General features: G+C 39.9%; 1 protein-coding gene across 3 annotated transcripts in view; it reads right to left on the bottom strand.

Moving 5' to 3' along the window:
• Positions 1 to 12,052: 12,052 nt before the first annotated feature.
• fbxl20 (F-box and leucine-rich repeat protein 20) overlaps positions 12,053 to 24,178 on the bottom strand; it is a 38,771-nt gene continuing 26,645 nt past the window's right edge. For all 3 annotated transcript variants that reach the window (XM_034190847.1, XM_034190846.1, XM_034190845.1), the window contains 6 exons: positions 20,356 to 20,486; positions 18,566 to 18,626; positions 16,141 to 16,185; positions 16,019 to 16,075; positions 15,063 to 15,275; positions 12,053 to 12,860 (listed from right to left, as the gene is read on the bottom strand). In XM_034190847.1, the coding sequence (XP_034046738.1) occupies positions 12,753 to 12,860; positions 15,063 to 15,275; positions 16,019 to 16,075; positions 16,141 to 16,185; positions 18,566 to 18,626; positions 20,356 to 20,486 (615 nt within the window). In that variant the 3' untranslated portion in view covers positions 12,053 to 12,752. The remainder of the gene's footprint in view (positions 12,861 to 15,062; positions 15,276 to 16,018; positions 16,076 to 16,140; positions 16,186 to 18,565; positions 18,627 to 20,355; positions 20,487 to 24,178) is intronic.

The raw sequence follows: 24,178 nt of genomic DNA, 5'->3' as shown, positions 1-24,178 counted from the left end.
TCACACTGTTCAGGGCAGATGGCAGACAGCGTGTGTGGCGTCGTGTGGGTGAGCGGTTTTCTGATGTCAATGTTGTGGATCGAGTGGCCCATGGTGGCGGTGGGGTTATGGTATGGGCAGGCGTCTGTTATGGACGAAGAACACAGGTGCATTTTATTGATGGCATTTTGAATGCACAGAGATACCGTGACAAGATCCTGAGGCCCATTGTTGTGCCATACATCCAAGAACATCACCTCATGTTGCAGCAGGATAATGCACGGCCCCATGTTGCAAGGATCTGTACACAATTCTTGGAAGCTGAAAATGTCCCAGTTCTTTCATGGCCGGCATACTCACTGGACATGTCACCCATTGAGCATGTTTGGGATGCTCTGGACCGGCGTATACGACAGCGTGTACCAGTTCCTGCCAATATCCAGCAACTTTGCATAGCCATTGAAGAGGAGTGGACCAACATTCCACAGGCCACAATTGACAACCTGATCAACTCTATGCGAAGGAGATGTGTTGCACTGCATGAGGCAAATGGTGGTCACACCAGATACTGACTGGTATCCCCCCAGTAAAACAAAACTGCACCTTTCAGAGTGGCCTTTTATTGTGGACAGTCTAAGGCACACCTGTGCACTAATCATGGTGTCTAATCAGCATCTTGATATGGCACACCTGTGAGGTGGGATGGATTATCTCAGCAAAGGAGAAGTGCTCACTATCACAGATTTAGACTGGTTTGTGAACAATATTTGAGGGAAATGGTGATATTGTGTATGTGGAAAAAGTTTTAGATCTTTGAGTTCATCTCATACAAAATGGGAGCAAAACCAAAAGTGTTGCGTTTATATTTTTGTTGAGTGTATGAGTGACTCTGTTATGGGTTTTCTGGTTTCTTTGATAATGGCAATGATTTGGGATATAAGCGAAGTCTATTTGTGATGCTGCTTCGTGTGATACAACGCATTCTCTCGCCCTGGAGGTGAGTTTCATGTTTAATAATGTTGTCATGGCCTGGCGATACAGCTACACGTCTCATCTCCTGCAGAGTTTAGATGGTAATCAAGTAATATGTATATTACAGTGGTGAGATCCATTCAGGTCTGACTCATTACTGCACGAGGCCACGGAGAGGCACAGCGGCACACGGTACTTTCAGTTTGATTGTGCGCTGTTCACACTGTACATGAGGACTGTGTGCCACATACATATCAACATTTCCTTTTCCCTCCCTGGCCAGGGTCCAGTGGAGGTGGACATCCGTGGCACAACATGTCGGCAGGCTTTGCTGTGACCGATTAATCTCAGAGCTCAATCAACCGCGATCAGATTGTTTCAGATGCTGTTTTGATGCCGTCAAAATATGTAGACTATGATCAGATGATGCAAGTATGACCCGACAGCCGAGCGAATGGGACCAAAATATGTAGACTGCTCATAGACTGCCATCCGTAGGTCTTCCTGATTGTGGCCGGATGTGTCATTCTGATGCCATTCGGCCTCAATTGCCGTATGTGTGACGGGGGTATTAGATAGCTCCATTGCATCATTTACTGACAGCTGGGTCATTTTTCTCTGACAGCACACAAAACTCCCTGCTTCACTTCTGCATCATCAAGGAACATTCATCTATGTTTTGGTTATGGTCATGGATTCAGATGAGGGTTAGCGTTTTCCCGTGCGTGACACAGTGATTTGTCACATATTGATTATAACTCTGATGGGTTAGGTGTAAAATGCACAGCGTGCCACTGCATTTATCTCTGGACTACATTAGACTCTGATGTCACTGGTGTCCTGAGCTCATTGTGTTGTTTTCTTAGTTTGGTTAACTTACCCGTCCATGCCCCGCTGATCCATTCATTGGCTGACTACCTGCTGTTTTCCACTGGCCTCGAAAAACAGAAAACAGAGTTAAAGCAGCCCTGCAGGCAATGTCCTGCATAGTTAGATTAGATCTCAATCACTGGTTTGTTCAGAGCAGCAGCAGTAACAGTTGAGGTTTACTACACCCCCCGTTTTACTGCCTCAGCAGTTGCTGCATCCTTTGATTGCTTCTTTTAGAAAAACAAAATATATTACGCACTTCAAATATAAGAAAATACAGTGGTAACGTCAGGGACAGATAATCTGTGTGCACAACACCCAGATGAAAGTGAAAGATAATAGCAAAATATGAAAAGAAAAAAAAAAAAGATACTAATAGTCAGTCTGGTCAGCAGAGTCCAGTACAGAAAGCAGTACACTCTCAAAGAGAGTAGTGTTAAATGTGATTAAAATGATTTTTTTTTCTCCCACATTATTTCACCTAAGCCTGACACCAAACTGCTCTGCTCGAAGGCAGCTGTCAGAATAACTTGAGGCGTAGGTGTGCAACAGAAAAGAGAAAAGCAAAGGCAGAGAGCCTCCGTTATCCGACTAATTATTACTTCAGACCTTCACAAGAACCGGAGCAAAGCAGATAGACTCAATGCTGAAAGGAGCTTTTATTAAAAAAAAAAAAAAAAGAAAATGCATGTGGAGCTTCATTGTCAGAAACAGAGAAACTACAGCTTGCTGCTTGGGCTGATGTGCAGTAAATCATGAATGAATTCCTGAAACTGCAAGCTGAAAACCTTTAATAGTTGCTGGATCTTGAAATTCCCCCTGTGAGCCAGCTGTTATTTATCCTCCATGTAACATCACAGGAGCTGGAAGACAGCGGTGAAAAATGAACACTGAAATACACTGATGTCAACAAGAGCAACCTGAAGGCCGTGAGAGGAACAAAATGACTCCGGTGCGGCGGAAAACAGATCCCAGCCATGACACCGGTCGCCATGGTGCAGTCACAGGAGCTTTCCACCGGGAAAAAGATCTTCACCTGTGCTTCCACTTCACAAACACACAAATATAGACTTTACTTTGCTGGCAGCAAATCCCAAAGGCCCACACATTATGGCGCACACAGAAGCAATGAGTTTTCTGATTTTTGAAAGTAATGTTTTTCTTTGTGGTAAACTGTTTGTTCAAGTCAAACTGGAATTTTGTTGACAGCCTGGTATCGATTTTAAATCCATGAAGACTCAAAAGAGTGCAGGATAAATCATGTTGCTCCAACTCAACTGCTTTCCACAGGTCATAAAAAAAATGCTCTGCTGGGATAGACTCCAGCTCCTCCCATGACGCTTAATTGGAATAAGATGGTACAGAAAATGAACGAATGAAATAATAATAATAATAAAGCACTGGAATATGCTTCAACTACTCTGTGACCCTTAATTGGAATAAGATGGTACAGAAAATGAACGAATGAAATAATAATAATAAAGCACTGGAATATGCTTCAACTACTCTGTGACCCTTAATTGGAATAAGATGGTGCAGAAAATGAACGAATGAAATAATAATAATAATAATAAAGCACTGGAATATGCTTCAACTACTCTGTGACCCTTAATTGGAATAAGATGGTGCAGAAAATGAACGAATGAAATAATAATAATAATAATAAAGCACTGGAATATGCTTCAACTACTCTGTGACCCTTAATTGGAATAAGATGGTGCAGAAAATGAACGAATGAAATAATAATAATAATAATAAAGCACTGGAATATGCTTCAACTACTCTGTGACCCTTAATTGGAATAAGATGGTACAGAAAATGAACGAATGAAATAATAATAATAATAATAAAGCACTGGAATATGCTTCAACTACTCTGTGACCCTTAATTGGAATAAGATGGTGCAGAAAATGAACGAATGAAATAATAATAATAATAAAGCACTGGAATATGCTTCAACTACTCTGTGACCCTTAATTGGAATAAGATGGTGCAGAAAATGAACGAATGAAATAATAATAATAATAAAGCACTGGAATATGCTTCAACTACTCTGTGACCCTTAATTGGAATAAGATGGTGCAGAAAATGGACGAATGAAATAATAATAATAATAAAGCACTGGAATATGCTTCAACTACTCTGTGACCCTTAATTGGAATAAGATGGTGCAGAAAATGAACAAATGAATGAATAAATAAATAATAATATACCCAATAGGCTCCAACTCTCCTGTGCTCCTTAACTGGAATAAGCTGGTATAGAAAATTAATGAATGAATAATTATACACTACTGGGACCAACTCCCCTGTGGCCCTTATTTATAAATAAGATGCTGTAGAAAATGAATAAATAATAATAATAATAATAATAATAATAATAATAGAAAACTAGGACTGCAAGCAGTCATATACGGGCCCTCGTGTCCGCACCAGCACATCCCCATGTGACCAGGAGTGTACAGGGGTAAACAGTCATCACACAACTCAGCTTTCAAGCAAATCTGACAAGTTGACGGTTCATCCACTAGGGGGCACTCAGAGCACAAACAGAGGGGGCAAGTGTATTCAGGGACTGACCCTCACCACACATGTGAAGTTTCAAGTCAATCAGACAAAGCATGAAGGGTCATCATAACTTGAAGTTCCATGGTGAAGGGTCAAAATGGCGGCACCATAGCGGCTACATCCTTCGACATAGAAAAAAGCTTTTCATAACTTTGGATCAGTATAGTCTCTGGATGATCTGAAAGGCATGTGAAGTGCACTGGACAAAATCCCTACGAGGAGTTTGCTCAAATACGTGTGGAAATCACGCCAAAATGACATGAAAATTAAAAATGGCCAACTTCCTGTTTGGAGTAGACCAATGGTGCAAGAGGTGTTTTTTTTTTTTTTTTTACATCTGTGCAAGTCACACGTGTACCAATTTTCATGTCCCTACTGAAAAAAAAAACCCTATGTGGAGGAGTTTTTGAAAGTTGCAAGGGGGCGCTATAGAGGTATTCTGCCCTGCCTATGGGTGACGCCCCTATCACCTGTAAGAGGTTGTCATGCCTGACCTGTGTATCAATTTTCATGATGACATGACAAACTTAAAGCCATCAAAAGGAACAACATAATTTCATACCGAAGGATCGATATGCGGCACGCCGCCACACAGACGTCATTACTTATTGCTTTGTGGTGATCATTGCCTTAGTTTACCAACTTGTTCTGCATATTTTAGAAGTGGAATGAAGTTGATTGGGTTAACTATGTGACATCAGTACCTGTTAAAGTATAAAGAGGACATTTCCTGTTACCACCAGGGGGCGCTATGACTTAGGTGGGAAGTTAATATATGCGGATGTCCAGCATGTTTGAAGGATCTTTGATGAAGTATGTGGGCGTGGCAGCCATTCAAAGTGAAACAACATGCTCCAAAACGCTTGCCAAAGTTTGACAAACCGTAGCAGCCACACCTTTTGACCTACAGAAATTCTTTTGATAACTTTTGATCAGCATGATGATCTGTACCAAATCTGAAGATGATTGGACAAAATCCCTAGGACAAGTTCATTCAAATTTAAGTAGTAGAAATGGTCAAAAATGGCAAAAATTACCTCTAAATCAAAATGGCCGACTTCCTGTCAACATTTAACCATGATGTTAGACTTTATTGTGTGTCCCAGCATGGTAAATGAGTGTACCAAATTTTGTGAGACTACGAAAAAGAAAAAAAAAGGGAGGTTTTTTTTTTTTTTTTGCAAATTTGTAGGTGGTGCCATTTCGCTGCGAGCATGTACGCGATCAAAATATCAAATTTTGGATCTGGCCAGACGTCTTTGTAAAGGTTGGTGAGTTTTTGAGCATGGGAAAGGGCCGAAATTGGGGCTTGAAAAGGGAATAATATCAACAGCGCAATTACAATAGGGTCCTTGTAAGACTTTGTCCTACTCTGGCCCTAATAATAATAATAATAATAATAAACCACTGGTATAGGCTTCCATAACTCTTAATTGGTATGAAGCTGAACTACCAAATCTCTGCAAGATTGCAAAGATGGGGAAGCAGTTGGGGCAGGCAAAGCTGTAGGAATCTGTAGTATCTGGCATGACGATGAAGTAACTGGAGATGTTCTCCTGGTGTTGCATGCAGCACTACCCAAACTGCTTCATCACCGTTACAATCTCAGACATTTGGTAGTTCAGATTCATACAACACTTTGCAACAGCTATCTAAAACGGACAGAATAGTCGAGTAATCTGTGAGGACTGTGCCATCATGTTCAAAATCGGCAATGAGACAAGGTGCAGACTTGGAAAACTGTAGGGCTTTCTGTATAGTTCTGCATTCATCTTTCCCTTAATCCTGACTAGTCTCCCAGTTCCTGCTGCTGAAAACATCCCCACAGAATGATGCTGCCACCACGTTTCACTGCCTGGTTTCCTCCAAACATGATGCCTGGCATTCACACCAGAGTTCAATCGTTGTCTCATCAGAACAGAGAATTTAGTTTCTCATGGTCTGAGGGCTGCCATGTGCCTTTTACTAAGGCTTGAGTCTGGCCACTCTACCATACAGGCTGGTGGTCTAATGCAGAGATGGTTGTCTTTCTTGAAGGTTCTATCTCCACAGAGGAACGCTGGAGCTCTGACAGAGAGACCATCAGGTTCTTGGTCACCTCCCTGACTAAGGCTATTCTCCCACAATTGCTCAGTTTAGACAGAGTCCTGGTGGATCCAAACGTCTTCCATTTATGGATGATGGAGGCCACTGTGCTCATTGAGACCTGCCTCAAGACAATCCTGCCTCAGAGGTCTACGGACAATTCCTTTGACTTCATGAGTGGTTTGTGCTCTGACATACACTGTCAACTGTGGGACCTTATACAGTAGTGTTCAGAATAATAGTGCTATGTGACTAAAAAGATTAATCCAGGTTTTGAGGATATTTCTTACTGTTACATGGGAAACAAAGTACCAGTAGATTCAGTAGATTCTCACAAATCCAACAAGACCAAGCATTCATGATATGCACACTCTTAAGGCTATGAAACTGGGCTATTAGTAAAAAAAAAAAAAAGTAGAAAAGGGGGTGTTCACAATAATAGTAGCATCTGCTGTTGACGCTACAAACTCAGAACTATTATGTTCAAACTGCTTTTTTAGCAATCCTGTGAATCACTAAACTATTATTTAGTTGTATAACCACAGTTTTTCATGATTTCTTCACATCTGCATGGCATTAATTTTGTTGGTTTGGAACCAAGATTTTGCTTGTTTACTAGTGTGCTTGGGGTCATTGTCTTGTTGAAACACCCATTTCAAGAGCATGTCCTCTTCAGCATAAGGCAACATGACCTCTTCAAGTATTTTGACATATCCAAACTGATCCATGATACCTGGTATGCGATATATAGGTCCAACACCATAGTAGGAGAAACATGCCCACATCATGATGCTTGCACCACCATGCTTCACTGTCTTCACTGTGATCTGTGGCTTGAATTCAGAGTTTGGGGGTTGTCTCACAAACTGTCTGTGACCCTTAGACCCAAAAAGAACAATTTTACTCTCATCAGTCCACAAAATATTCCTCCATTTCTCTTTAGGCCAGTTGATGTGTTCTTTGGCAAATTGTAACCTCTTCTGCACATGTCTTTTATTTAACAGAGAGACTTTGCAGGGGATTCTTGCAAATAAATTAGCTTCACACAGGCATCTTCTAACTGTCACAGCACTTACAGGTAACTCCAGACTGTCTTTGATCATCCTGGAGCTGATCAGTGTTGAGCCTTTGCCATTCCGGAAAACAACCATTTTGATGGTTGTTTTCCGTTTTCTTCCACGCATCTGTTTTTTTTTGGTCCATTTTAAAGCACTGGAGATCATTGTAGATGAACAGCCTATAATGTTTTGCACCTGCGTATAAGTTTTCCCCTCTCCAATCAACTTTTTAATCAAACTACGCTGTTCTTCTGAACAATGTCTTGAACGTCCCATTTTCCTCAGGCTTTCAAAGAGAAAAAGCATGTTCAACAGGTGCTGGCTTCATCCTTAAATAGGGGACACCTGATTCACACCTGTTTGTTCCACAAAATTGACAAACTCACTGACTGAATGCCACACTACTATTATTGTGAACACCCCATTTCTACTTTTTTTTTACTAACAGCCCAATTTCATAGCCTTAAGAGTGTGCATATCATGAATTCTTGGTCTTGTTGGATTTGTGAGAATCTACTGAATCTACTGGTACCTTGTTTCCCATGTAACAATAACAAATATACTCAAAACCTGGATTAATCTTTTTAGTCACATAGCACTACTATTATTCTGAACACTACTGTATGTAGACAGGTGTGTATCTTTCCAAATCATGTCCAATCAACTGAATTTACCCCAGGTGGACTCCAATTAAGCTGTAGAAACATCTCAAGGATTATCAGTGGAAACAAGATGCACCTGAGCTCAATTTGGAGCTTCATGGCAAAGGCTGTGAATACTTAAGTTTATTTATATAGCCCTTTCCACAGCCCAGAGGGTAACTGAAGTGCTTCACACTAAGAAATCACTTATGTACATGTGATTTCTTAGTTGGGTTTTTTTTTTGTTTGTTTTTTTTACAAATTTTCAAAAATCTAATTTTTTTTCATGTGTGTAGAACACTTCATCCATTTTTGAGTGTGTAACATAAATGTGAATAAGTGAAGTGCTATGAATATTTTCCATAACCGCTGTACCATGTACGACTCAACAGAACCACCAATACTAGAAAAGCAAAACTACATTCATGTGTGGTGAGCAATGCGTCATTTCAGTGTACAGGGACCAAGATGATGCATGTGTTCAGTAATTTCTTAATTTGTACTGAAAAGCAATGTGCTGCTGTTTTATTACACTTCTGTTCCAGCAAATCAATGAGTTATATTGACTGGGTGATTAAACCCTGAATCAGGCAACTGAGTGAGATGAAAACCTGGGACATAAATGGATCACTATTGCCATCTAATGTCAGATTATACAACCACAACTCAGAACATTCAGTGTGTGTGTGTGTGTATTTGCTTGCGCTCTCATGAGGGTGGCATGGGGGCAAACCAACAGATGAACTCAAGGGTTAATAATATAGGTATATATTTATTCATACATATTCATTCATTGGTTAATTGTTAAAAAATGAAAAAGGATTTACATTAATTTATGAACTAGTCATTGTCAAAGCCTTTTGTGATTTCTCAGGTCCGAATCAAATCTGAATACACACCAGATTCACCTGCCCTTTTTTATTCTTCCAGCCTTACTCCAGTGTTTGGGACGAATGTGCAGGAAAACTGATAGCAAGTCAGCACGCGAACGTTAGATAAACTGCTACGAGGTCTGACACAATTGTTAATACTGGGGAGGTGGTTCAATACATCTACCGTATCGTGCCGATGGTGTGTTTTCTCTCTTGGATTGAGCCAAGTAGTTTTAGGTTTGCTTTCTCCAAGGAGTGTTCGGCTGGAAAGCTGCTGTTGTCGACCACACAACACGCAGAGCGTGACCAGGACCACGCCAGTGTTCTAGTTCATCGTGTAAACCCTGGAACACTGTTTCTAAAATGCAGAGAATACAGTTTGACTCCTCTCTAACCCTCACAAACCCCCTTCCCTAGTCAAACATAGTGAGTATTCATTCCCGTTTGAATGATCCTGCTTCACGTAGCTGTGGAGTTACAGAACGTTTCTGCATTTAGGTTCTAAAGCAAATTTATTTTATTTATTTTTTTAAATCGTAGGTGATGCATTTCGGAAAGGTGCATTATGGGAGGGGGCACCTGAACAGCCAAGGCTAAAAAATAAGGAGGGGGAGGGAACAAAATTTAAATTCTGGTATTGGCACAGAATGCCTGAAGAACCATCTCGAGAATCTTGATGGACACATTCAATAAGTAGAACCCACATCACACATTAAAGGTCAACTCACAAAATAAAAACATCCAAATGAACATTTAACAATTGCACTGGTGCCAACTGCTGCTCCTCCACAAAAGGCGACGTGACACTTAAACGACAAGAAACACCATCAGATTGAAAGTGGGCTCAGAGTCAGAACGGAGACGACAAACTCACGACTTCAAAGACACAAAGCAGGTGCAATCCAAACCACATCAAAATGGAAAGGGAAGTGGAAATCTCAAACACAAAGAAAAGAGACGATTTATAAATGGAGAGGAAGAAAGAGACATGAAACAAAGATGGTGCAAACGCAGAAGATAGTCTGAGGAAAAAAAAAAAAGTCTTCAATACCTCATACGACAGAGGCTGAAGTCCATTATTGCCCGCTGGTGCGACGAAAATTGTTCCATCACATCTGTCAGCAGGCCAGATCAGTGCGCATGAGTCGGCTCAACGTTTTGACTTGCAGTGACGCCGCTGGTCCGATCCGGCCACACCTCTGCCCATGGCACAGGTCCCAGACAGCCGGACAAACCCGCAGGCAGCACCATGTAGGATACTGCCCCTCCGGCCTCTGCAAGGCCTCATGGGAGTTGCCACCAACACTTGAGCGTGGCGTGCGTCTTCTCTCCGCTGCGTGTGGTTCACCAAATCGTCACAACAATCGCTGGTGCCAAAACAAGAGCAATTAAATGAAAAACACTGAGTTTTCAGTTGGCTTTTTCTTCCCGTAGTTCACCTCTGACAGCATGAAGTCACGTAGTGTTTGTTTCTCATCTGTAACAACTTTTATAGTAGTTTTTTTTCTTGAAGTTTTTCACAGAGCGACCAGTATCAGTTCCGCCACTCGCATCCAGAGTTAGGCCAGCTCCAAAAACGACTCCATTACATCTGTACTTCAACAAAGCTCCAATTGTTGCGATTTGACGGTAAACTGTCGCACCCGTCGTTCAGCTGGCAACAACTCCAACTCCCAGTCCTCACATAAATATATACACATTTGTATTATAATAATAAAAAACCCTACTAGTTACATGCATCATTTGGCATTTTGCTCGATTCCTTGCTCTTGAGTTTTCACCATAGTACTACGTCTTTTTCTTCAGTAGAGTGAAACTACCGATTGTAATGTAGCGATGCACATGATGGGGAGAATGCTAGCAAGCTCAATGTACATGCATTTGACCTTTTTCTGAGAGGGCTGCATTTGTTTGTTTTTTTAAAGTGTCTCATTAACTGTAATCCAAGTGCAAATGGCTGCAAAGCTGTTTTTGTTTTAAAGGGTGAAACAGGCTTTCAGCGCACGTTGAGGTCACCTGCACAATTTGCTGGTAACAAACATCCACTTAAAAATGGGCAGCCGGCCAAACAAAGCTAATACACGTCAAATGTAGATCGGCTGAAGTAGCTGTTACGCGACCTTCAACACGGATGATAAAGGAGACTGTTTTGTTTTTTTTTAAAACAGCCTTTGTCAGTCTCTGAGTGCTGTATGCACCTTTGATAGTTGCCCGTATGTATGCCACACCCCATTTGGGGGTGGTTCGGGTTCACAATAAAAACAAAATGACGTCCACGTACTACGTTATAACTGTCAGTAATGTTAGCAGTAGAACGTCATCTGGCCAGCTTGGTATTTGGCTTAATTTACCACTTTACAGCAACCCTGTTTTATAAAGTCGCAGTGGTCCATTTGTACCACACTCATGTTGCGCTGTGACCAACTCGCCGTGTCTAGCGTGCTCCTCAGTGGACATTTACATTAAGAGGGGGGTGGGGGACAATGGCCATTTTCATAAGTTGCTGTGTTCAGTGGTAAGTGGTCACAAAATGCAAGAAAGCAGCCACACTACACACCTAGAAGGTCCAGAAAAACACCATTTGTTTCGAGCTCTAACAGGAACGCCCCTTCACTCATGAGATCGTAAACAAACTGTGCAAAGAGATTTTTCATCTATGACAATAGGGCAGCGCAGTCTCATTTGAACCCTGCATGATATCGTGGGATTTGACCACTTATGGGGACAGTTGCTGCTGTTGTGCAATAAATACACAGCATAACTACACATGGAAAAATGGTGTACTGTTTTGTTTTCTGCTGCAATCACCGAAGCAGTCAACATTTTTCCCCGGTTCCCAGTGGAGAAGGGAAGACAAAGCGAGTGGGAGACGTCATGTCAGTAAGTGTTCTCTCGCCTGCAAAACCGTCTCGACACGTCTGTGTTCTGGGTCATAAACAAACAGCAACAAATATCCACTTTCCCACCGCATCGTCACTTTTTCTTTGCATTTTCACTGTGTGTGTAATTTGCCCAAAAAACTCAGCAAATGCTGTGTTTTTGTCCCTGGAAGTAGAAAAATGACATATGCGTCATATTTTACACCTGTAGCACCCGCCCTCAAACGAGGGCTGCCCAATCATCAAAGGTGAGTTGAGCACTCAGAGGCTTGATTAATAATAATGTTAATTTGACAAAGGTTGTAATAAATAAATGGAATTTATCCTGAAAGTGAATAAAGGAAGCTTTGTGCCTATTCAATATTCCATCCGTCCCCATTCTCCTGTTGGAGGAGGATGATTTATGTTTCTCCTCCGAATAACATCTCATACTTTATTTGATGAAAAGCACCCTCGATTACTTTTGCTTCTAGCTCCCTCTCTCTTTGTGTAATACTGTCTGGATGTTAAAGCACAGGCCTGGCAACATCAGGGAATGGTTGGACCTTCCACAGGTGTTGTGCGAGTTAGCGTTTACTCCATTTCAACTGATGTCAGAGGCTGTTTTATGCATCACCACAAGATTTGGGAATGATTTTGGGACCGGGACCCAATAGTGTTGTTTGGCTCTCTCCTCCTCTCTGTGGGTGGATGTTGGGGGGCAGTGGGGAGCGTCACACCAATGTGTACTCTTTAAGACAAGATTGGGAGCATGACTGCAGGTCAAGGGTCAAATGATGGACCACGGAGAGCTTGTAGGAGGACAAACGGGAAGGAAGGTTGTTTTATATCATAGCAGGACACAGCAGCGGCAAAACCTCTGACGGCTGCCTCCGACTGAGGGGGGCGGAGTCACAGGCGCAAAGTATGCATGCACTTTGATGTTAGGCAGATGGGTCTGTGGAGACAAAAAAAAAACATAAATAAGCCAATTCAAATGTTTTAATACCAAATACAAGAAGTAATTAATGCAAGAACTAACATAAAAACTTTAACCACAAGTAACCAACAACCACCAGTTCCTATTTTTTCCTTCAGTTGTTGAGCTGCAAAATGCCCGTTTTTGTGCTACTGCATCAACCGACGTTCAGAGTGCCAACAGTTATGTCCAGCATACATTTTATGTCAGCATTTTTCTTTTCAATTCAAAGTGCTTTGCTTTGTTGTTATGATGATCCAAAATTGCTTTCTTACATTTATTTCTGTACATATTTCAAAATAGACACCAGATTACAATGTTTCTGTGAAGGCGGTTTGCTCTCAGACCCCCTCCCCGGTTAAGGCTGGGTTTCAACTGTTTCCACATACAATGTCTCCTTCATCCCTCTCTCAAACCATTTATTTATTTATTTATTTATTTCATTCATTAAAAAAAAAAAAAAAAAAAAAAAAAAAAAAAAAAAAAAAAAAAAAAAAAAAAAAACAGAAAAGCAGAAACAAAGCATCTCCATTACCAGAATGAAAAGGAGCAGAGAGAAGAACAAGTCTTATATTTTCTGCCCCTTTTTACAATACAATCTTTCAATATCCAGCGTCATTTTTCAACATTATTTAACAGATTGTATTTCTTTAACTTGTCACATACCACTGACTTATTTCATAATTATGACCATTATTAAATAGATTACATCTGACAGGTTACATTTTTAAACTTAAAAATTTTATACATTAACAAATTACATTTTTTTTTTTTTTTACTTCCTTACAGCCCACTAACTTATTTTATAGTTTCATACTTACTTAATACATCTAGTTTAATACGTTTTTTAAATAATTTAAGCAACCTTAATTCTTTAATTTCTTTGTTGAGATTGTTCCATAATTTTACACCATTTACTGCAATACTCCGTTCTTTTACTTTGGTTCTGTATCTTGGTTTTCTAAAGACTTCTATTCCTTTCAGTTTATAAGTACTTACTCTTTTCTCAAACATATTTTGAATGTTTGTTGGTAAAGTATTTTTATTAGCTTGGTACATTGTTTGTAATATTTTCAAACCGACCAAATCACGAAATTTAAGTACCCTGTACTTAATGATCAATGGATTAGATGGATCTCTAAAACCACTGTTGCTAATCACCCTTAAAGCCCTTTTCTGCAGAATAAACAAAGGTTGTATATAAGTTGTATATGTTGATCCCCAGATTTCTACACAATAAGTTAAATATGGGAAAATCAATGAATTGTACAATGTTAATAAACCATAACTATTTAATGAATATTTTACTTTATGCAAAACAGCAATGGCTTTCGCTATTTTTCCTTTTATGTAATTTATGTGACTTCCATGTAAGATCATCAATTATGACTCCTAAAAATTTCATTTCTTTTACCTTTTGTATATCCATTCCATCTATTTGTAATGACACGTTATTTTTTTTTTGCTCTGTCATTAAACAATATGAAATTTGTCTTATTAATATTTAGTGACAGTCTGTTTATATCAAACCAATGCTTAACCTTTTCCAATTCTGTTTTTATCACTTGTGCTACTTCCTGTATATCTGATCCAGAGTAAAACAGCGTTGTATCATCAGCAAATAAAATGTTACCAAGCACATTAGATTTCTTCTCTCTGGCTAAGATTTTAACTTCCTTGTCCTCAAACGTGTGGTTCGTGTCTTTAAGGTGGAGATGAACTGCAGACTGAGGTCCACCGGCGCCCTCTCTGCGGTGCTGGTATAGCCTTTTGTGTAACGGCTCCTTAGTCTCACCTATGTACTGTTCATTACAGTTTTCCTGATATCTGATAGAATATACTACATTGCTCTGTTTGTAACTAGGTTGGTAAGGTTAGACCTTACCCTTGTCAAGCACCTTGCAGCAACTGTTGACTGTAAATTTGCAAAATATAACATTTCTATTTATCAGCTGTGAGAAATGAGAGATGTTCAGTTCATATGTCTACATAAACAAAATACAAACAAATGAATTCTCACCTACTGAAATATTTGGTTGATCTCAGTCTTAAACTCACGCACAAATTAATCACATTCTCCCCCCAAAAATGTGCTTTTTATTCAAAGTTGAATGTTGACTTTACGTAATCAGCGTACGTGTGAGTCAGGATTACTCTCTGCCCACATTCCACACAACTCACTCTTAGTCTTTTGATGCCGGCGCGGGTGATCTGCTGGCAGTCGTACAGCTCAATGCGGTCCAGGCTGTGGCAGCTTTTCAGATGCTCCAAGGAAGCATCCGTGATGAGGGGGCAGTTGTCTAGTTCAATCACCTCCAAACGGTCGTGAGCACAGGGCCCGCTGCCGAGGTGTCTGATGCCATCGTCTGTGATCAGCTCACAATGAGACAAGCTCTAAAGTAACAAAAGCGGAATCACAACTTAACTGTAAATCATCAAAACAAGTTTTACAGTTCCTACCCTCTTTGAACATAGCAACTGTCAACATGTATGCAATGTAGTGACCAAAATGAGCCATGGGAGGAGCACCGTCCCCTCCTGAATAAAACTAACAGAATTCAGCTTCAGACTTGTAACAATTTACTTTTGAAAAAAAATTGTTAAAATGTTTTTTTGTAATTATAAGACAACATTCCTTTATTACATGCCAAAACACCCGTTAGTTCTGGACACAAGACGACAGTTAAACAGAGGAAAAGACTTTTTTCAGCTTCATTACTTATCAAGTCTGCTTCATTACAAGCCATATAATCCATTTCAGATGTGCAGTGTTTCTAAATGACTTCCAAACAAAATGTATGTATTTTCTGCCACAACTCAGGAAAAGTTTAACAAACATCGTCTTCACATTAAGTCTGCTAACGTGGAATTTTAACCCTTTGATGATAAAGCTCTTTTCTTTGTGCTTACTGTGAAGCTGCTGCTGTTCAAAGGTCAACATGCTTTGCTTGTGACGCACATGATGAAGAATCAGTTATCAGTAACATGATTAACATTTGTCTGCAACAACAACTCTGCTTCTTCTTGTTTGTACAGGTTTAGAGGGCTTTCGCATAGGAGGGTCATCAAAATGTTAAATGCATACTGGACACACAGTGTGCACGAGTTGGCATGTCTACATTTTGGCAAACACTTACCAGGACTTGCAAACGGGGACAGTGGATCGACAGCTGGATGAGCGTGCCGTCTGTAATCTGGAGCAAAAATGACATCACTGCAGGAATGATAAACAAATGTTCAATTTAGAGTGTTTATTTACCTGCACACATTCTTCTAAGTCCATCTTCTCAAGCTCATGACAGTTCTGGGACAAAGAAAGAGGAGAGAAAAAAAACAAACCAAAACAAAACAAACAAAAAAAACCTTGAAATGTTTTGAAATATTTTGGGACAATGTGTCCTAGCAAATAATCCTGCTGCATCACACCACTTGACCAGCTGTATAAAACATCACATCAGACATTTCCAGTGACGGTTGAGGTGGTTGATCTGCCAGTCAACAGCAAAACACCGAATCATTATTGGAGTGCAAAGGTGGTAAACCAGATGAGGGTGCGTAAAGCTGGAGGGCTCTGTGATTTCATGATTTCATGTTCCTAGTGCTTCAAGTCTTACTGCATCCAGTGACATAAGGCAACAACTGGCTGTTTTTGGTACTAGGTCTGTGGTGAATTCTTGGGTACCACTGGAATAACTGTAAAATAGTAAATAGACTGCATTTATATAGCGCTCTTCCATCTGCATCAGACGCTCAAAGCAATTTACAAATACTAATAATAATAAATTCAACCTGATGTGAGGCTGCTGCCATACAAGGTACTCAGTACACACCGGGAGAAACTAGGGGAGGACCTTGCCTAAGGGCCCTTAGTGATTTCCCAGTCAGGCTGGGATTTGAACCGAGGATCCTCTGGGCTCAAGCCCAATGCTTTATCCACGAGACCATCACCTCCCCAAAAATGACTAGTTACAGTAGTGTTCAGAATAATAGTAGTGCTATGTGACTAAAAAGATTAATCCAGGTTTTGAGTACATTTCTTATTGTTACATTGGAAACAAGGTACCAGTAGATTCAGTAGATTCTCACAAATCCAACAAGACCAAGCATTCATGATATGCACACTCTTAAGGCTATGAAATTGGGCTATTAGTAAAAAAAAAAGTAGAAAAGGGGGTGTTCACAATAATAGTAGTGTGGTATTCAGTCAGTGAGTTTGTCAATTTTGTGGAACAAATCAGATGTCCCATATGTAAGGATGAAGCCAGCACCTGTTGAATATGCTTTTCACTTTGAAAGCCTGAGGAAAATGGGATGTTCAAGACATTGTTCAGAAGAACAGCGTAGTCTGATTAAAAAGTTGACTGGAGAGTTGAAGACTTATACACAGGTGCAAAAAATTATAGGCTGTTCATCTACAATGATCTCCAATGCTTTAAAATGGACAAAAGAACCAGAGATGCGTGGAAGAAAATGGAAAACAACCATCAAAATGGATAGAAGAATAACCAGAATGGCAAAGGCTCACCCATTGATCAGCTCCAGGATGATCAAAGGCAGTCTGGAGTTACCTGTAAGTGCTGTGACAGTTAGAAGACGCCTGTGTGAAGACGTGCAGAAGAGGTTACAATTTGCCAAAGAACACAAACTGGCCCAAAGAGAAATGGAGGAATATTTTGTGGAGTGATGAGTAAAATTGTTCTTTTTGGGTCCAAGGGCCTCAGACAGTTTGTGAGACGACCCCCAAACTCTGAATTCAAGCCACAGTTCACAGTGAAGACAGTGAAGCATGGTGGTGCAAGCATCATGATATGGGCATGTTTCTCCTACTATGGTGTTGGGCCTATATATCGCATACCAGGTATCATGGATCGGTTTGGATATGTCAGAATACTTGAAGAGGTCATGTTGCCTTATGCTGAAGAGGACATGCCCTTGAAATGGGTGTTTCAACAAGACAATGACCCCAAGCACACTAGTAAACAAGCAAAATCTTGGTTCCAAACCAACAAAATTAATGCCTTGCAGATGTGAAGAAATCATGAAAAACTGTGGTTATACAACTAAATACTAGTTTAGTGATTCACAGGATTGCTAAAAAAGCAGTTTGAACATAATAGTTTTGAGTTTGTAGCATTAACAGCAGATGCTACTATTATTGTGAACACCCCCTTTTCTACTTTTTTTTTTACTAATAGCCCAATTTCATAGCCTTAAGAGTGTGCATATCATGAATGCTTGGTCTTGTTGGATTTGTGAGAATCTACTGAATCTACTGGTACCTTGTTTCCCATGTAACAATAAGAAATATCCTCAAAACCTGGATTAATCTTTAGTCACATACCACTACTATTATTCTGAACACTACTGTACTTAGGGAGAGTGATACCACACTATGGCCACACGGTACAGGTACCTCAGTGCTGAGCACTACAGCAACTGTCAAGGGCTAAATGGATTCCCACACATCACTTGACTGCAGCAGATAGTTGCCTACTTTTGGAAGATGAAGACTTACTGGCTTTGGCAAATGCAAGACTCAGGGTTGTGTCATAGTGTGGTGGGTATGGTGATGTGTGGGACCAGTACATACTCAAGAGCTGACTGGTCTGAGTTTAGCATTCTAATCAAACCGCCATGCTCATAGAGCACGGTCTCCGTGTGCGTAGCACAAATTCGACACTCACCCTTGCTAATGTCGTGAACCCGACATCTGTAAGTTGAGAACAACGAGCCACTTCTAATATTCTGAAAAGATAGGAGCAGAGCATTACACAATGCATCAAAGTTTCACAAAGAAGGTGGTTGCGATAAAAAAAAGCTACAGCAAGAACAGATTAAATCAATTTACAGTTTGTACATAACTATTTAGAAAGTGCCCATTTTTGTAATTTTGCCTGTGCACACCATCACAATGGATATGAAATGACACAATCAAGATGGGATTAAAGTGCAGAATTTCAGGAACTACACGACATCAACCTGTCCATTGAAAAATGTGTCAATTTCTATGTCCTAAGGAGTGTTTGCTATCTACACCAAATTTGGTGTGCTTCGGTCACCAGGTTCTGTATGGGTAATATTGACCATTTTTAAAAAAAAAAAAAATTCACATTTGTTATTTATCGTTTAATCTACAGGCAGCCAGGTTGTGGCTCTAAATAGCTTGGCAACACTGATTCCACCTATATCACAGACAACCCATAAATGGGTAATGAGGTGACGCGTAGGTAGGACAAATGAAGCCTGAAGATGTTTCCATCTAAGTGTTACTGAACAAAGCTAAAAGGCTAACCTTGGTTTGAGTGTATTAGTAAAGGCATATTTTTGTGGCCTGGATGGTGGTTTTCTTAGGTGGCACACGGGTATTAAAAAGTATGGTAAACCTGCTGCTGTACTAATCACGGAATGTTAGTATGGTGTGGTGTCAATGTCAATTAAGCCACAATACCTGCTAACACGCTCATGGTGCTAAATAACAGCAAGGAAATTTCACTCAGAAGAAATACTGGTGCACAGACCTCTTACATGACTCATTAAGGCAATTAACCACACAACAAACCATATAATAAGACATGTAAATGCTAAAAAAGGAGCCACTCAGTTCATATTAACCCATTATCAACAAGTAATATGATGCTAACAAGTACTAAAAACATGTTTTCATCGTGAATCACTGGTTTAATAATGCACTCCGCTCCCTCAGGTCATCAGTCACTGAAATTTCAAACTTTGCTGATTGTGCTAACAACCACAATTCTCATAATGCATTTGTGGTTCGCAGGCAAATCACATCATCTGGACCCTCCTTCCACCACCCTCTTCAAACACAGAAGTGAATTATCTTTATCCACCGAACTGGTATAATTAATACAGAAGGTGGAAAAAATAAATTGAAATATGCAATAATCAAAACAGCAAAAGTTTGATAGTTTTTGCACAATCACACAGCACTTTGAAAAGACTGACAATAAACTCTAAGACTGTAAAATCATTTATTTTTCAAAACTTCAGAGATAGAATTGCACAACTTCATTAGTTATTTCACTTGATATAACATATAAAGCTTTTTCTGATGAAGATGAATAAATAAATTTATCAGTCACATGTCTTGAACATTTAACAGAATATTCACATTTTCATTTTTGAAGGGTAGACGTTGGGGCATATCTACGTTATCTCACACTAGGTGTTGACACCAGGGACACAGGTTGTAGGTAAATGTTTTTAGTACATTTTTACTACAAGTACTGTACCCTGATTCTGCTACACTTCATCTTGTGCTAAAAATAAAAATGCTGAACTGCTCCTTTTTCTTTCCCCCTTACTCTGAACACTTTAAAATGCGTTTCAGGCTAAATTGTTTGCTAAATAAAGACATTTCTAGTATCATATGCAGCATGATCTCAGCAAAAATCCACCACAGTTGAAAGCTGAAAGTGTCACAGGGACAAAGAGTGGATATGTGAGAATTCACCTGAGACGGGGACAGTTTTGTCCCAGAGCATGGAGGATGGCATCTGTAATGTTTGCACAGCCAGACACGCACAAGGACTGCAAGCGGTGACAACCCCGGCAAATCGTGATGAGTCCGTCATCTGTGATCTGCTGCTCACACAAAGAAAAGTAAGGTGCAGAAAGTAAAATAAATAAATAAATAAATACATAAAATTCCAAATCAAGTTCTCCTCATTTGTTCAAGGGCACAATTTAGAATTAGAAATTGGGGGGGGGGGGGGGGGGGGGGGTGGACAAAGTGCGAGGCCTGCAGAGCCGAAGCCCATACGCTGGGAGTCTGGGGGCCGCTTTAGGCCGGTTTCTAGATAAGCTCAGACGCATTCTGAGCATCCAGAACAGTAATTTTAATGTTTTGAGAAGACCATAAAGTGGACACCATTTGACTTATGCAATTTGAAACTGTGGATATAAGTACTCTATTCTGAGAATAGCCAGCATTGGCGAGATGATGGTCTTGTGGTTAAGGTGTTGGGCTTGAGTCCAGAAGATCATGGGTTCAAATCCCCACCTGACTGGAAAATCACTAAGGGCCCTTGGGCAAGGCCTTTAATCCCCTATTGCTCCCGGTGTGTAGTGAGCGCCTTGTATGGCAGCACCCTGACATCGGGGTGAATGTGAGGCATAATTGTAAAGCGCTTTGAGCATCTGATGCAGATGGAAAAGCGCTATATAAATGCAGTCCATTTACGAATGATTTTATTAACATCCTGGTGTAAATAAGGTATCACCACGTGTAGAACTCAAAAAGAATGATAGGTTGAGTTTTCATTAAAAAAAAAACCTGCAATGTGGTAAAATGTATTCATAAATATGAAAGAACAGGCTCTTAATTATTAACTATCGCATACTGTATTTTTTTCTCAAGATTTGTTTTTGCATAAGTTTGAAAAAACAACAGGTCATAAGTTTAGGATAAATTACTTATAATGAATTTAATTTTTGAAGTGGCACTAATGACAACACTCATACGGAACATAATTTCGCTTACATAGACTGATTTTGGAGATCAAGCAATAATTGCAGATAGGCTTTCTGAGGTCCCAGATAGCTTTTCTGATTTCCTTTTCTAACTTTCAGAATTTAGTAAATTAGCATATGGTCCATTGATACTTACGTGTAGACACTAGTCCCTAGAGGCAACTATTTTTGGTTTCAAATCTGGGCAAATGCAGTCCCAGAAAATTCCAAATGTGACAAACAAGAAACAGGTGTTGTAAACAAGTCAGTGCTGCTAAAAATACAAACTTGCAGAAACAAAGATACTATTCTGACATAGTTTGCACATAAGACTGGCATAGCATGTTTCAAGTACACACATATACGAGGTCTGTTAGAAAAGTATCTGACCTTTTTATTTTTTTTTTTCAAAAACCTGATTTGAAAAAAATAAAAAAAGGTCAGATACTTTTCTAACAGACCTCGTATGTCAGAAGGTGGGGGGGACATACCATATTCTGTCCCCCCTCATTGAAAAGGTGGGGGGGGGCATGTTCCCCCTATCCCCCCACCAAATTGCGCCCATGCATTTGTCATTACCATTGCTGAAAAAGTAATGTGTGCAACTGTATCCCCATTTTTAATAATCAAAATTTAATGCATCAATTATTAGCAGAGATCGTCTGTGGCTTAACCTCATGGAGGACAACAATGAGTGTCTTCTGGACAGAAGACAGTCTTCCACAGGACTGTGGTTGTGTGCACTGAATAAGAGAGATTCATGGCATTTATAATGCATAAACCGTGAGTTGCTCAAACATGAAATTAAACATGCCAATATTCTGAGATGCTTCAAACATTTGTTTATATGTTAAAAGAGTCTGAATTAATATAATGTTTTACTTTATGAAATAAATGACAAAATATTAAACTTTTTCACAATATGCTTTCTCTGACAGTTGCACTCTGCCAAAACACAAGTCTGACATCAGTGAGGGAAGCTATGCGCCTTGGAACAAGGAAAACAGCTGCAGTGACCCTCAAAACCAGTGTAGGCCCACAATTTTTTCACAGGGAAGAAGAAAAAATATCAGGCAGCAATAAAGAACCAGACTGATGAGCAGAATTGATAATGACACATATAAAATCTTACCAAGTTCCATCTCTAATACATAGACACCCACACGACATTTCACACTGTGGCCTTAAACTAAGTGTCTATGCAATGAATGGATTTTCAAACCAAGGCTGCTTCAGTGTAATCAAAGTCAATTAATAAAAACATAAGTTTGGACGGGAACAAGTCAACTCACTGCATGTTTTAATCATCATGACATAAAAAGTATTTTTTGCAATGCAAATGTTTTGTTAAGACCTTAATGTAATCAGAGTATAATTCTATACACAGAATCTAAACAAGTTTAAGCACCAAATCAATGCATTTAACAATTTATCACAGTACATCTTCTTCATGCATTCTACATTTTCATTTGGAGGCTGAAGTTGATTTTTGCTAAATTGCTGCAAATTGCTGCTCAATGGCATCCTGACAGTCACACCTTTGCCATCTTAAGGATTTGTGAAGTACAAACTTGTCATTCACACTTGCCTGAGGTGTTGAGTGGATTTATGTCTCAATGGCATCCTGATAGTCACACCTTTGCTACCTTAAGGATTTGTGACATTTTATCCTTCCTGACTAACATTTTTCTATATACCCATATAAACATGTTATACTGCTGCGGTACAATAGTGCAGTGAGTTACAATCACATAAAAAAAATAATGCAGCCAGCTGTCATTACAGTGCAGTGAGTTGACATGGACCTATCTGGATGGTGGCAACACAGTGGCTTACTGGTTAGCACTGTTGACTCACAGCAAGAAGATCATAGTATCGCTTCCCACCCTTTTTGTGTGGAGTTTGTATGTTGTCCCCGTGTTTGCGTGGGTTCTCTCCAGGTACTCCGGCTGGGTGAACTCGGAACCAAGTTGACCGTAGGTGTGCATGCGGGTGTGAATGAGTTTGTCTGTGTCTATGTGGCCCTGAGATAGACTGGTGTCCTGTCCAGAGTGTACCCTGCCTCACGCCCTATGACTGCTGTGATAGGCTCCAGGTCCCATGACCCCTAATTGAAGTAAATGGGTGCAAAGGATGGATAAGTTTGGATGACAGCAGACAAACTGCACAAGACTCCTTCCACTTGTAGATTATAACCTACAATGAAACTCAAAATGTGAAGATTGGCAAATACGGTACGTTGTCTTAAAATTAATAAAAGTATAACATTCATGAGCAACTATTTTAACAAATGGTTATACCATGGTCAGTGAGAATTCCATGTCTAACTGACGTGCATTATTTTCATGGAGTAACACTTTAGACTCTGCGTTGTGCATTCAAACCGTATAATGCACGGCTTCTCATTGTTTAATCCTTACTTATTGCATGAGGCTCACTGTCATCAGCAACATTTGGAGGTGTTAAGGAAAGAACTTCAGTGTATGATAGGAGGACCATTAGAAGTAATATGTTGTAAATAGAACCCAGATATGCATCAGCAACACTGATCTGTATGCAAAATGGTAATCTTGCACAGTTCACGCGTTGCATTTACTGAATGTGATGATGCCTCTCTGTTCTGGTGTTAATGGGGTACATTTAAATAAACAGGGAAAAAGTTTCTCCAGGCCTTTTTTAAGTATCTGTTGTCTCTTTCATATCCTTGAACCAGCCACAAAACATCAATATTTAGTCTAAATAAGTCTTCCGACTTTAAAATCTGAAAGCACGTTGAAGAAAGCTGTGTCACGTGCCCTCTTTTTTTCCCTTCACGTGTTCCTGCT

This window comes from Thalassophryne amazonica, chromosome 16, assembly GCF_902500255.1.
Source record: "Thalassophryne amazonica chromosome 16, fThaAma1.1, whole genome shotgun sequence".
NCBI classification, from domain to species: domain Eukaryota; kingdom Metazoa; phylum Chordata; class Actinopteri; order Batrachoidiformes; family Batrachoididae; genus Thalassophryne; species Thalassophryne amazonica.
This window is presented reverse-complemented; position numbering and strand designations above follow the sequence as displayed.